This window comes from Dendrobates tinctorius, unplaced genomic scaffold, assembly GCF_039654945.1.
Source record: "Dendrobates tinctorius isolate UK_male_01 unplaced genomic scaffold, ASM3965494v1 ptg000192l, whole genome shotgun sequence".
Classification (NCBI taxonomy): domain Eukaryota; kingdom Metazoa; phylum Chordata; class Amphibia; order Anura; family Dendrobatidae; genus Dendrobates; species Dendrobates tinctorius.
The window spans coordinates 6,356,250-6,371,409 of NW_027361859.1; the positions used below are offsets into that span (position 1 = coordinate 6,356,250).

The 15,160-nt window shown below is 43.4% G+C and overlaps 1 protein-coding gene across 3 annotated transcripts; it reads left to right on the forward strand.

The window, feature by feature from the left end:
• Positions 1-693: 693 nt before the first annotated feature.
• LOC141055807 (uncharacterized) lies at positions 694-7,183 on the forward strand. 3 transcript variants are annotated; one of them, XM_073552520.1, is made up of 7 exons: positions 694-822; positions 1,503-1,653; positions 1,783-1,962; positions 2,043-2,166; positions 2,250-2,347; positions 2,547-2,631; positions 6,026-7,183. In XM_073552520.1, the coding sequence occupies exons 2-7, from the start codon at positions 1,576-1,578 to the stop codon at positions 7,150-7,152; spliced, it is 1,692 nt and encodes a 563-aa protein (XP_073408621.1). In that variant the 5' UTR covers positions 694-822; positions 1,503-1,575; the 3' UTR covers positions 7,153-7,183. The 3 variants fall into 3 exon arrangements, with proteins under 3 accessions (XP_073408621.1, XP_073408620.1, XP_073408622.1); XM_073552519.1 differs by lacking the exon at positions 694-822 and adding an exon at positions 830-960; XM_073552521.1 differs by lacking the exon at positions 694-822 and adding an exon at positions 867-886.
• Positions 7,184-15,160: the final 7,977 nt, after the last annotated feature.

Genomic DNA, 15,160 nt, shown 5'->3' on the forward strand with positions numbered 1-15,160 from the left:
CACATCGCACCCACACCCAGCTCTGTACACATTGTACATGCATACAGCTCTGCTCCGTACACCTCGTACACAGGCGGCTCCGCTCCGTACACCTCGTACACACACGGCTCCGCTCCGTACACCTCGTACACACAAGGCTCCGCTCCGTACACCTCGTACACACAAGGCTCCGCTCCGTACACCTCGTAGACACGCGGCTCCGCTCCGTACACCTCGTACACACACGGCTCCGCTCCGTACACCTCGTACACACACGGCTTTGCTCCGTACACCTCGTACACACACGGCTCCGCTACGTACACCTTGTACACACACGGCTCCGCTCCGTACACCTAGTACACACACGGCTCCGCTCCGTACACCTCACACACACACGGCTCCGCTCCGTACACCTCACACACACGGCTCCGCTCCGTACACCTCGTACACACACGGCTCCGCTCCGTACACCTCGTACACACACGGCTCCGCTCCGTACACACACGGCTCCGCTCCGTACACACACGGCTCCGCTCCGTACACACGGCTCTGCTCCGTACACCCCATACACACACGGCTCTGCTCTGTACACCTCGTACACACACGGCTCCGCTCCGTACACCTCGTACACACACGGCTCTGCTACATCCCCCCTGTAAACCCCTCCTGACCCCACACATAAACTTCCCCTCATCCAGCACCATGACAACCAGCACAGCAGAGTCCTGCATACACTGAGGCCCCTGATCATGTGACCCCTGACTCCTCCCCTCCTGTGACCTCATCCCAGGTCCTGTGCGCACAGAGCAGCCATATATGTGGAGTGCGGCTCTGCAGGTGGAGGTAGGTGCTGGAGACTCCTCAGTATTGGGACTTGTCAGCCATGTTATTAACCCCTTCAGCCCCGGTATCTGTGTGGCCACCCTACAGGGGACAGCTCTTCTTCCTGTCCCTGTGATGTAGCTGTCTGCGGTGTCCTCTGTACGGTGTAATAGAAGCCTGTTGGGGACATATAATTCCAGGAGACAGATCTTATTATGTTATTTCTTGCCGTTATGGCTGTATTTTATCTCCTGACTATGTATAGGACATGCTATAAATGTTACATGTGTTTTCTGTGTTCAACCTTTGGAGACTACAGAACTAATAAATGATTAACAAGTTGGATTTATACCGGAGATCTGCAGCTACTTGGCTCCAATGACTACTGCTGTAATGTCATTTTTGATCATGTACCGTATCTATGATTCCCGTATCAATGACTCGGACATGAATGAGCTATATGGAAAAAAATAATTGATCAGACTTGTGTTGAGTCACGTAGTATAAATAGGTTGAAGATACGAGTAACAGAGCCATACGTTTTCCTCTGATATGTTATACAAGTGGCAATATGTAAAGCTTTAGGATGGGTAAAAAATTGTAGTGTGGCAAAGAGCTAGGATGGTGAAATCCTTACGTGGTTATTCCTGTTCCGCTCACTTCGGAAGGTCCAGGTGACATGACATCTTTTGCCCATTCAGGTGTCCATAAAAATTGGATCATCTCAGTGGAGAGCTTCTTTAGAAGAAAATTTTCCTGATTGACCCTTCAGAAATGGATAGGGACAGAGACAAGATGGTGGAGAGGATATTACACCTCACCCTAGAGATCCTCTTCCGGCTTACTGGAGAGGTGAGAGATTCTGCTGACGTCACACTACATCATTCTTATCTATGGGAATAACAGATGGACAGAACTGGAGAGGTGAGGACTCTGGAAATGTCTGTAGTGAGATTTATTAATGTGTCTCTCCATAACCAGGATTACACATTAGTGAAGAAGACCTCTAGTGAGCGCTGTCAGGACCCTGTGTCTGAGGGATGGAGAAGACCCCTGAGCCCAATCACAGGGCCTCCACCTCACCCCCTGATACATGAGGACATCAATGACCAGAAGATCCTAGAACTCACCTACAAGATGATTGAGCTGCTGACTGGAGAGGTGACACTGCTGGGAATGCTGGGACATTATATAGTAACTATGAAGGGATCGGTGGATGACAGTATCATTGTATGTGTCAGGTTCCTATAAGGTGTCAGGATGTGTCTGTCTATTTTTGCATGGAGGAGTGGGAGTATTTAGAAGGGCACAAAGATCTGTACAAGGACGTCATGATGGAGATTCCCCAGCCCCTCACATCACCAGGTAATAGACAGGACTAAATACACGCGGCCTATAATTATCTGTATGTAAAGAATGAATTCAGTCCCTGTATGTGTTTCCTCCAGATCTATCCAGTAAGAGGACAACACCAGAGAGATGTCCCCGTCCTCTTCTTCAACAGGACTGTAAACAAGAAGATCCCAGTGTTCCTCAGGATCATCAGGTAGATGGAGAGAAGGTGTCATGAGATCTCCCCTATGATGTGTAGACGGCTGTGAAGGTCTTGTGCTCAGTCTTGTTTTATCCACCAGTATTATATGTTTTATACTTGTGTAATGAGAACGGTGGAGTTGGCAGGATTAGAGTTGATCATGGAGAAGTCACATTTATTTGTCAGTGACTTTTACAATATTTTGCATCAGGGTGAAGATCTGACCCATATTAATACTACAGAGACACATGTGAGGAATGATGATCAATGTGAAGAGATTACTACAGATAATCTATGTGAGTAATAACCATTTAATGCAGAAAAGGTTACATTTTTATCATTTGTACCCACAAGTAAGGGTGAGCAAAGCAGAACTGCAGAGTTTGGGGATCATCCAGTCCCTTTCTTCAAACATGGACTTTTTCCTGGAAAGGCTAAGCAATCGGCTGTGAGCTGTCATTAATAGCCTGGGAACATTTCGGGCTAATGGCCCCTTTCTCAGATTATTAGTATCATCTCCCAGCTGTCTGCTTTCCCTCTGCTGGTTTTGAAAATTATGCAGGAGCTCACGCTATTTTTTTTGATTAATTTGATTTATTTAAAAACAGAAAAAAACACAAAGCACTGATTATATAGCACACTGACATTTATCATATTCCTCATCACTATCTTCATCTTTGAACATCTTTAAGTCATAACACTCTTTAATTTCTATTTTGCATTTCACTCCATATGTGTCACACTGATAGCACACAGACACACATGGATGTTTCACATGAAGAGCAATCTGATACACAGGTGTCACACAGACACAGGCCATGTTTCTCACTTTTACTGTTTTTTCCAGTACAGGAATTACCAGGATGTGTGAAGGAGGCCTAAGGTGTATGTCGACTTTCTCATGTGCCACTGAATCTTTGAGGAGCTATAACCCAAAGTCAGTCCTGAACCTCCTGGTTAGGGGATTACTACAACCCCTGGCAAAGATTATGGACTCATTGGCCTTGGAGGATGTTTATTCAGTTGTTTAATTTTGTAGAAAAAAAGCAGATCACAGACATGGCACAAAACTAAAGTCAATTCAAATGGCAGCACTAAAAGAAATCATGAACAACAAATGTGGTAGTACTAGTCAGTAATGGTTACTTTTTTAAACCAAGCATAGAGGAAAAATTATGGAATCACTCAATTCTGAGGGAAAAAATTATGGAATCACCCTGTAAATTTTCATTCCCAAAACTAACACCTGCATCAAATTAGATCTGCTCGTTAGACTGCATCTAAAAAGGAGTGAGCACACCTTGGAGAGCTGTTGCACCAAGTGGACTGACATGAATCATGGCTTCAACACGAGAGATGTCAATTGAAACAAAGGAGAGGATTATCAAACTCTTAAAAGAGGGTAAATCATCAAGCAATGTTGCAAAAGATGTTGGTTCACACTCAGCTGTGTCTAAAATCTGGACCAAATACAAACAACATGGGAAGGTTGTTAAAAGCAAACATACTGGTGGACGAAGGAAGATGTCAAAGCATCAAGACTGGAAACTTAAAGCAGTAGGTCTCCAAAATAGGAAATACACAACAAAACAAATGAGGAACGAATGGGAGGAAACTGGAGTCAACGTCTGTGATTGAACTCTAAGAAACCACCTAAAGGAAATGGGATTTACATACAGAAAAACTAAATGAAAGCCATCTTTAACACCTAAACAGAAAAAAACAAGGTTACAATGGGCTAAGGAAAAGCAATCGTGGACTGTGGATGACTGGATGAAAGTCATATTCAGTGATGAATTGCGAATCTGCTTTGGGCAAGGTGATGATGCTGGAACTTTTGTTTGGTGCCGTTCCAATGAAATTTATAAAGATGACTGTCTGAAGAGAACATGCAAATTTCCACAGTCATTGATGATATGGGGCTGCATGTCAGGTAAAGGCACTGGGGAGATGGCTGTCATTACATCTACAATAAATGCACAAGCTAATGTTGATATTTTGGACACTTTTCTTATCCCATCAATTGAAAGGATGTTTGGGGATGATGACATCATTTTTTCAAGATGATAATGCATCCTGGCATAAGGCAAAAACTGTGAAAACATTCCTTGAAAAAAGACACATAAGGTCAATGTCATGGCCTGCAAATAGTCCGGATCTCAATCCAATTAAAAATCCTTGGTGGAGGTTGAAGAAAATGGTCCATGACAAGGCTCCAACCTGCAAAGCTGATCTGGCAGCAGCAATCAGAGAAAGTTGGAGCCAGATTGATGAAGAGTACTGTTTGACTCTCATTAAGTCCATGCCTCAGAGACAGCAAGCTGTTATAAAAGCCAGAGGTGGTGCAACAAAATACTAGTGAGGTGTTGGAGTGTTTTTTTGTTTTTCATGATTCCATAATTGTTTCCTCAGAATTGAGTGATTCCATAATTTTTCCCCCTTGCTTGGTTTAAGAAAGTAACCATTACTGACTACCACATTTTTTGTTCTTGCTTTCTTTTAGTGTTTCTTAAAGCCAGAGAGTGGCCATTTGAATTGACTTTAGTTTTGTGCCATGTCTGTGATCTGCTTTTTTCCTACAAAATTAAACAACTGAATGAACATCCTCCAAGGCCAGTGATTCCATAATTTTTGCCAGGGGTTGTACATACAGAACGGGATTCCACAATCCTTTTTGTCCACTCTCAGTAAAAGAACGATATGCCTTTCTTTCCATTATCCCACTGCTGCTGCACACTTTACTAAGCTGTCATCGAATGATAACCTCACTACAATGGATAACGTTTGGTAACGGCTTACTGGAAAGAGAGAGATCTCATTCTTTCAGTTCAAGACCAGCCAATAAGGTTTGTGGGATTCCACTTTGAATGCCATGATCCCACAACCAGGAAGTTCAGGCCTGAGGCTAGTTTCACACTAGCGTTTTTTTGCGCTGCGCCTTGTGCGCATAAAAAACGCATGCAAAAAACGCATCATGCGTTTGCTGTTTTTTTACGCATGCGATTTAACCAGTTTGGCACCATGTTAACTAAAAAAAACACATGCGATTTTAAAAGCATGCGTGCGCATGTCCTAGCGCACGCGTGCGTTCCCATAGACTGTAATGCTTTTTTTTGCGCATTCCGTGCTCTAACGTGCGCATGCGGTTTTTTGAGACAGGTCGGACAGACCAAAAATGCAACAGGTTGCGTCCGGCGCGCCTAGGCGCACAGTACAAAAAATGCATGCACATGAAAACGCATACGAACGCGTGCATGCGCTAGACCATGCGCACCCATGTTAAAGATAGGGGAGCAATGCGCATGCGAATGCGCACGATGGTGCACAAGGCGCAGCGCTAAAAAACGCAAGTGTGAAACCAGCCTGACTTTTGTAAAAAGTTGGACTTTCTAGGGCATTAGGAGTACTTATCTTCAGTGTCTTTTCTGTTTTATGGTACATATAACCTGAACTCTTCCCCGCTAAACTTATACCCATCCATGTACCTAGAACGTTCTAGACAAGTTTGACTATGCATGGCCAAACTTAGAGATAAGGGTCTTCTTTCTAACATATTTGGATCCATTACTGATTATCAAACATTGCAGTTTTGAGAATTTTTTTTTTTTTATAAAGGAACATTATAAAATATCACTATAATTTCAAGATCATATTATTCAAAAATAATAAAATGTGTTTATTTCTTGACAGATAACTGTACCCGGCCCTTAGAGGGACATCTATTATGCTCAGATTCGAATACAGATGATCTTTTTACACATGATATAAATGAAGAGAGTGCCTTTATCTCAGATATACAGCCAGCCCTCTACAGCAAAGATCTATCATCTGATCATTTCCAACATGTCCTATCTCCTGATTCATCACAGACTGTTAAACAAAATAAAAGTCACAGAAGGGTTGTTGAAAATGAAAGAGACATATTGGAGAAGCCATTTTTATGTTCAGAATGTGGGAAACGGTTTACTGCTAAATGGAGTCTTGTTACACATCAGAGAACTCACACAGGGGAGAAGCCATATTCATGTCCACAATGTGGAAAATGTTTTTCACAGAAATCGCATCTTGTTGAGCATCAGAAGTCTCACACGGGTTTGAAGCCATTTTCCTGTTCTGAATGTGGGAAATATTTTACGAAAAAAGCACATCTTGTTACACATCAGAAAACTCACACGGGAGAGAAGCCGTTTTCATGCCCAGAATGTAAGAAATGTTTCACTCGGAAATCAAATCTTATCACCCATCAAAAATCTCACTCTGGTGAGAAGCCATTTCTATGTTCAGAATGTGGGAAATGTTTTGGTCATAAATCAGATCTTGTTAGACATCAGCGAATACATACAGGGGAGAAACCATACTCCTGTTCAGAATGTGGGAAGTCTTTTAATCAGAAATCAATTCTTGTTGATCATAAAAAAACTCACACAGGGGAAAAGCCCTATTCTTGTTCTGAATGTGAGAAATGTTTTAATCAGAAATCAGATCTCGTTAGACATCAGAGAATTCACACAGGGGAGAAGCCTTTTTCATGCTCAAAGTGTGGGAAATGTTTTATAGATAAATCAAGTCTAGTTAAACATGAAAGAATTCACACAGAAGTGAAGCTATTTACGTGCCCGGAATGTGGGAAATGCTTTATTTGGAAATCAAGTCTTCTCGATCATTTAAAAACTCACACAGGGGAGAAGTCAATTTCTTGTTCTGAATGTGAGAAATGTGGTTCTGAAAAGTTAAGTTACACTCATTTAGCTAACACGGGTCAAAAGCTATTTTCATACTCTGAATGTAAAAAATGTTTTTCGCTTCAGTATTTTTGATGACGTTAATAAACTAACATTATGGAACAGATTCACATTTGTTATCAGGGTCAATATGTAATGAGTTGGATAAGGCTATGTCCCCACAATCAGGAAATAGCAGCATTTTGGATGCAGCATATTTTTGCTCCATCCAAAACGCTTTCTAATCGCGCAGTTAAATTTGTATGTTCATTGAAGTGTCTCCACTGTAGATAATTGAAATTCTTGTAAACCCGCACCTTGGGTGAGTTTTCACAGTGTTAAATAGAAGCACAGTGAGCATGGGATTTCTATAAATTCTCTTCCACTGTGCTTCTAATGTAGAATGCAGCATTTTGAAACTTATTCAATTACTCATCCATATACTATTAACTGGTCTGTGGTACATTTTGGGGTTATATGCCAGTCCAAAAGTGTTGAAAAATGTTTCTGTATTCAATTTCTCATCCATAGAGTATTACTGTATTACTTGCTCTGTTCGTGACAAAGATGGCAGAATAACTCCTGAGGGAGTGACTGGAGGAATAGCCAGAGAAAGCTGGCCGGAGCCTGTGGTCCGGAACCAGCCGCTTTCCCTACCAAGCCACAAACATAGGCCTGAACCCTTCTCGGGGTTCTTGCAGACGGGAGATCCAGGAAATGGTGAGCAGACTACGGGGCCTAGGCTGGTCGGAAGAGACAAGACATTGAGCCACGACCAGGGCTGGAGAAATGCTAGCCGGCCCTCTAGCCGCAAAGTGCAGACGGCATCCCAGGGGGGATGTCGGTACATAGGACCTGCAGCTGAGATAGGCGTCCATAGAAGAGTTTTTTTTTTTTTTGTAATTCTTTATTTATAGTTTTAAAGAAACACGACAAATATATCCACAGTTACATAAATCACATAAAATTATAGTCCTTAGAGATCTGTGGATTAGGGAAGACATTAAATTTATGTCGTAGAGATGGCATTTATGAAATCAAAAATTTTTGAGGCAACGAAATAACAAAATAACAGTCAGGTGCAACAGTCTAGAATAGACTGGCGACATGTCCAAATAAGCATAATATGAATGAAATTAGATATCGACCTATAAAGTAAAGAATCAAGACTGAAAGGCTTCTATGGTTTCAAGTCAAGCGAGGACATCTCGTCCCCCTGGGGCACTAAGAGCCGTTCCTCGAGGAGTACTCGACCACCGTGGCTCCCCAAGGTATAGCAAAGAAAGACAAAACCTGGGATCTAACTCCTTCCCGACCATTTAATCCATGGCTCCCAAATCTTAAGAAAATCGGACATGGGGAAAAAGTTTCCCAGCTCGAGAGTTCCTCCAATCAAAAAATCTCTCCGACTTTCGTTAGCCAATCCCTGAGCGTTGGTGGGGATTTCTGCTTTCATCTAAGAGCAATTAAGTATTTTGCGGCACCTAACAATAGGGGCATGATATCGTGATTTTTAGGTTTGAAATTTGTAGAAGGGAGAGATAAATGTTGTGAGTTCATTTTCCCCTTCACTACTGAGGCCCGAGGAACTCCCTCTTCTGGTAAAGAAAGGTAGTGAGCCTGATTATCAAACACCTGAGTCTGATGATGATGACTGGCTGAGTGGAGTTACTAACTGGATATAAGGCTGCCGACGCCCTTCTGCCCTGTGGGTGATTTCTCTGTGGGATCCTTGGAGACCAGTCTGAATTCCTGCTCTTCTAAAGCTAAGTTTTCTGCTCGGCTTTTTGCATTCTTGCTTTGACTTTGTTTTGCTTTGTTTTTCTGGATTTCTGCCATTCCCTGCTGGGGTGTGCTGAATTCCTTTAGCTCTGTCTTCTGAAAATACCTGAGTGCTGATTTAGTTTTTGAAGCCTAGCTGCTTCAGGGTCTTTTTCATATCAGCTTGTTGGCTTATGTCTTTGATAGGGTTTTGGCAGATTGCAGACAGCAACCTTCCTTTCCTGTTCTGTTTAGTTAGCTTGGGCCCCGTCTTTGCTCAGTCTATCTTTCTATCTGTGTGAGTGTTTTTTCATCTTGCTTCACCGTCATTATGTGTTGGGGGCTGCCTTTTACTTTGGGGTCTGCTCTGGGACAGTTTAGATTTCCTTTTCTGTCTTTAGGCTATTTAGCGCTCCGGCTGTGATCGAGGGGTCTAGGGCATCGTAGGAACCCCCCACGGCTACTGCTAGTTGTGTTGATAGGTTCAGAGGTCTGAAATCTGATAGTTGCCAACTTCTCTGGTTTTCTGGACGTAGCTTCTATTTTTGTGTCTGCCTCCTACGGTGACTCAATCATAACAGAATCACCCGCCATACCGCAGATCCTAGGGTACTCTATAGCAGGAAAGAATTGTAAAAAAAAAAAAAAAAAAGTGTGTATATTTTTTCCCTCTATATCTCTGAGGCCGTAGGGGGAATTTTTTTTTCTCTCAATGGAGATAAAGCAATTGTCTGATCGTGTGGAGCAGCTCGCTGCGGAAGTGCGGGGAATTTCCGCCTACCTTGCTCATTCACATGCTGCTGAACCAGAGATTCCTACACCTGATGTATTTTTTGGGGATCGGTCTAAATTTTTGAATTTCAAAAATAATTGTAAATTATTTTTTGCCTTGAAGCCTAACTCGTCAGGGAGCTCCGCGCAGCAGGTTAAAATTGTCATCTCTGTGCTGCGTGGCGATCCCCAGGATTGGGCGTTTTCTTTGAAACCAGATGATCCTATTCTGACTAATGTGAACGCATTTTTTCAGGCCTTGGGGTTGTTGTATGACGAACCTAATGCCATTGATCAGGCTGAAAAGACCCTGCTGGCATTGAACCAGGGTCGTGATTCTGCAGAATTGTACTGTCAAAAATTCCGAAAGTGGGCAGTACTTACTACCTGGAATGATAATGCCTTGGCTGCTCTCTTTCGGAAGGGGTTGTCAGAAGCCGTAAAAGATACTATGGTGGGATTTCCTGTTCCCTCTGGTCTTGACGATTCTATGTCATTAGCCATTCAGGTTGATCGGCGTTTGCGCGAACGCAAAGCTGCACGAGAAGTGTTGCCACCTGTTGAACAAATGTCTGAACCTATGCAATGTGATAGTTTTTTCCAGAGAGCAGCGTCAGGAGTTCAGAAGGCGTAATAAGTTGTGTTTTTTCTGTGGAGATGCCTCGCATATTATTTCTGTCTGTCCTAAACGAGAGAAACGCTTTGCACACACGTTTTCTGTTGGTGGTGTTCAACCTAAGTTTCTTCTGGCTATTACTCTGATCTGCTCCCTGTCCACATTTTTCGCCAAGGCTTTTGTGGATTCGGGAGCAGCCCTAAACCTAATGGACTTGGATTTTGCTAAATGTTGTGGATTTCCGATGACACCTCTGCAGAAGCCTATCCCTTTGAGGGGGATTGATGCTACTCCTTTGGCTAAAAATAAACCTCAGTTTTGGACCCAGGTGGTAATGCGGGTCGCCCCAGACCATCAAGAAAATTGCAGATTTTTGGTGTTGCATAATCTGCATGATACTATTGTTCTGGGGTTTCCCTGGTTACAAATTCATAATCCAGTTTTGGATTGGAAATCTGTGTCTGTGGTGAGTTGGGGTTGTCGGTGTGCCTTTAGTGAGGCTCCGGTGTTTTCCACCTCTCCTCAGTCGCATGATGTTCCTGATTAGTTGGCGGACTTTTATGATGTATTTAGTGAGAATGAGTCTGCGTCTCTGCCTCCTCATAGGAGTTATGACTGTGCAATTGAACTGAGCCCGGGGTGTAAATTTCCCAAGGGTCGGCTCTTCAATTTATCTGTACCCGAGCACGAGGCTATGCGATCCTATATAAAGGAGGCGTTGGAGAAGGGTCATATTAGACCATCCTCGTCACCCTTAGGTGCCGGTTTTTTTTTTTGTAGCCAAAAAGGATGGATCATTAAGACCATGTATTGATTATCGTGCCCTCAACAAAATTACTGTTAAATATCAGTATCCGTTACCCCTGATTTCTGATCTATTCTCCAGAGTTAAAGGTGCTTGCTGGTTTACCAAGCTTGACCTCAGGGGGGCGTATAATCTTATTCGCATTAAGCATGGGGATGAATGGAAGATGGCGTTTAATACTCCGGAGGGACATTTTGAGTACCTGGTGATGCCTTTTGGGCTCACTAATGCCCCTTCTGTCTTCCAGTGCTTCATGAACGATATTTTCCGAGATTTTGTCGATAAATTTTTGATTATCTATCTGGATGATATTTTGATCTTCTCCAAGGATTGGGATTCTCATGTGGAACATATTCGGACTGTGTTCCGGATCTTGAGGGAGAATTCCCTGTATGTCAAAGGATCTAAATGCCTTTTTGGAGTACAGAGGATTTCTTTTTTGGGATTTATTTTGTCCCCGTCAACTATTGAAATGGACCCGGCCAAGGTACAGGCCATTTACGATTGGGTTCAGCCCACTTCTTTGAAGGCCCTCCAGAAGTTTTTGGGTTTTGCTAATTTTTATCGGAAATTTATAGCAAAATTTTCTAGTATTGCCAAGCCATTGACTGATTTGACTAAGAAGGGTGCTGATGTGTTAAATTGGTCTCCGGAGGCTGTTTCTTCCTTTCAGGAGCTGAAGCGAAGATTCACCTCCGCCCCGGTTTTGCGGCAACCTGATGTCTCACTTCCGTTCCAGGTAGAGGTGGATGCTTCTGAGATTGGTGCAGGAGCTGTTTTGTCCCAAAAGGATCCTGTAACATCTAAAATGAATCCCTGTGCTCTCTTTTCCCGAAAGTTCTCTCCATCTGAACGTAACTATGATGTGGGGAATCGGGAACTGTTGGCCATGAAATGGGCATTTGAGGAGTGGAGACATTGGTTGGAGGGAGCTAAGCATCAAGTCGTGGTCCTCACTGACCACAAGAATTTGATTTACCTAGAGTCGGCTAAGTGCTTGAACCCTAGACAGGCTAGGTGGGCCTTGTTTTTTACACGTTTTGATTTTGTGGTTTCTTTTCTTCCTTGAACTAAGAATGTCAAGGCAGACGCCCTCTCTAGGAGCTTCTTTGCTGATTCTCCTGTGGTGACCAAGCCTGCTACCATCTTAGGCGAAGGGGTAGTTCTTTCTGCCATCTCGCCCGATTTGAGACGTGCTCTGGAAGAGTTCCAGGAGGACAAACCTGAGCGTTGTCCCAGTGGCAAGTTGTATGTTCCTGACCAGTGGAAGAAGAGAGTGATGTCTGAAGTTCATTGCTCTGCTTTGGCTGGTCATCCAGGTATTTTTGGTACTAGAGATCTGGTGAGTCGGTCTTTTTGGTGGCCCTCCTTGTCTCGTGATGTCAGGAATTTTGTGCAGTCCTGTAGGACGTGCTCCCGGTCTAAATCGTGTTCTCGCTCTAGTGGGTTGTTGATGCCTTTGCCTGTCCCCAAGAGGCAATGGACCCATATTTCAATGAATTTCAACTCTGATATGCCTGTCTCTCAAAGGATGACTGTTATTTGGGTGATTTGTGATAGGTTCTCTAAGATGGTTCATCTTGTACCACTCCCTAAGTTGCCGTCTTCCTCTGAGTTGGTGCCCCTGTTTTTACAACAGGTGGTTCGCTTGCACGGGATTCCTGAGAACATTGTATCTGACAGAGGAGTCCAGTTTGTGTCTAGATTTTGGAGAACTTTCTGTTCCAAGCTGGGAATTCAGTTGTCCTTCTCCTCTGCTTTTCACCCTCAGACCAATGGGCAGACAGAGAGAACAAACCAGACCTTGAAGTCATATTTGAGATGTTTTATTTCTGCTGATTAGGATGATTGGGTTTCATTTTTGCCCTTGGCCGAATTTGCTTTAAATAATAGAGCTAGTTCTGCCACTTTGATGTCACCTTTTTTTGTAACTTTGGGTTTCATCCTCGATTTTCTTCAGGGCAGGTGGAGCCCTCTGCCTGCCCAGGTGTTGACACTGTGGTTGAGAGAATGCACCAGATCTGGGAACAAGTGGTGGATAAGTTATCTCTCTCCCAGGAAAAGGCCCAGCGGTTTTCCAACCGACATAGGACCATTGGTCCCCAGTTTAAGGTTGGTGATATGGTGTGGTTATCATCAAAAAATATTGCTATGAAGGTGGCTTCTCCTAAGTTTAAGCCTAGATTTATTGGACCTTACAAGATTTTGGAGATTATTAATCCGGTCTCTTTTCTTTTGGCTCTTCCTGTCACATTTAAAATCCATAATGTGTTCCATAAATCTTTGTTGAAGAGGTTTGTTGAACCTGTTGTTCCGGGGGTGGCACCTCCAGACCCTGTATTGGTTGAAGGTAACATGGAATATGAGGTAGAGAAAGTACTGGATTCCTGTCTGGCTAGACGGACACTCCAGTATTTGGTTAAGTGGAAGGGTTATGGTCAGGAGGATAATTCCTGGGTCTCTGTCTCTGATATTCAAGCCAAAAGATTGGTGCGTGCCTTTCATCGGGCTCACCCTGATCGCCCTGGTGGCGTGGTTGAGGGTTCGGTGACCCCTCCTCAAGGGGGTGGTACTGTTGTGAGTTCATTTTCCCCTTCACTACTGAGGCCCGAGGAACTCCCTCTTCTGGTAAAGAAAGGTAGTGAGCCTGATTGTCAAACACCTGAGTCTGATGATGATGACTGGCTGAGTGGAGTTACTGACTGGTTACTTCTGCCCTGCAGGTGATTTCTCTGTGGGATCCTTGGAGACCAGTCTGAATTCCTGCTCTTCTAAAGCTAAGTTTTCTGCTCGGCTTTTTGCATTCTTGCTTTGACTTTGTTTTGCTTTGTTTTTCTGGATTTCTGCCATTCCCTGCTGGGGTGTGCTGAATTCCTTTAGCTCTGTCTTCTGAAAATACCTGAGTGCTGATTTAGTTTTTGACGCCTAGCTGCTTCAGGGTCTTTTTCATATCAGCTTGTTGGCTTATGTCTTTGATAGGGTTTTGGCAGATTGCAGACAGCAACCTTCCTTTCCTGTTCTGTTTAGTTAGCTTGGGCCCCGTCTTTGCTCAGTCTATCTTTCTATCTGTGTGAGTGTTTTTTCATCTTGCTTCACCGTCATTATATGTTGGGGGCTGCCTTTTACTTTGGGGTCTGCTCTGGGGCAGTTTAGATTTCCTTTTCTGTCTTTAGGCTATTTAGCGCTCCGGCTGTGATCGAGGGGTCTAGGGCATCGTAGGAACCCCCCACGGCTACTGCTAGTTGTGTTGATAGGTTCAGGGGTCTGCAATCTGATAGTTGCCAACTTCTCTGGTTTTCTGGACATAGCTTCTATTTTTGTGTCTGCCTCCTACGGTGACTCAATCATAACAGATAAAAGCACTTCAGAAGCAGCAAGTTCAGAGTGTAAAACTCCCAGGGCCTTCAAGCATCACTGATATCATGCCAGAACTTTAAACATTTTTGGCAAGTCCAGAAAATATGGGTAATAGTACCTCTCGATTTTTCACATCTCCAACACATCGGAGAATCAGATAGGCCTAGATGAAAGAGCCTCTCTGGGGTGTAATACCACCTTGATAAAATTTAGTATGCCGATTCCTGTAGCAGTATGCATCTTGAAAAGCCATGGGAGTTGGAACAAATCAATTGCTTCTCATTTGGTGATATTAAGTTCCCGTTCCCAAGAGTGAAGAAATAATGGGGTATAGTTGATTTTAGAATTAAGGAGATTATCATATATCTTAGAGGTCAATTTGGAAATAGGTGGCTTTATTTTTGTCAGTAAGTCCAGCCAGTGCCAATTGGGGGAGGGGGTGATTACTCTTTTGTTTTGTTTCATGAAATGGGAGACGTGGATCTGTTGGAGGAAATTTTTTGGTTGTTTTTTGGCTTCCAGCGGCCAAAGGTTATTGCAAGGAATCTTATTATTCAAAAGGTGGAAGATTGGTTTATTTGGTAGAGATTCCCTCTGCTTGCTGTCTTCTGCAACATATTCAAATGGTACAACTTCCCACCTCTGATTGCTGTCTCATCTGCTGCAATAGACTCTAATGGTAAAAATTCCCTCTGCTTGCTGTCTTCTGCAACATATTCAAATGGTACAACTTCCCACCTCTGATTGCTGTCTCATCTGCTGCAATAGACTCTAATGGTAAAAAATTCCCACCT

What these genes read in the sequence shown, in the direction of transcription:
- LOC141055807 (XM_073552520.1), top strand. Translation starts at nt 1,576, where the DNA reads ATGGATAGGGACAGAGACAAGATGGTGGAGAGGATATTACACCTCACC. An exon ending in TCTTCCGGCTTACTGGAGAG is followed by an intron (nt 1,654 to 1,782) that starts GTGAGAGATTCT and finishes CTCCATAACCAG; the next exon opens with GATTACACATTAGTGAAGAA. An exon ending in GTGTTCCTCAGGATCATCAG is followed by an intron (nt 2,348 to 2,546) that starts GTAGATGGAGAG and finishes ATTTTGCATCAG; the next exon opens with GGTGAAGATCTGACCCATAT.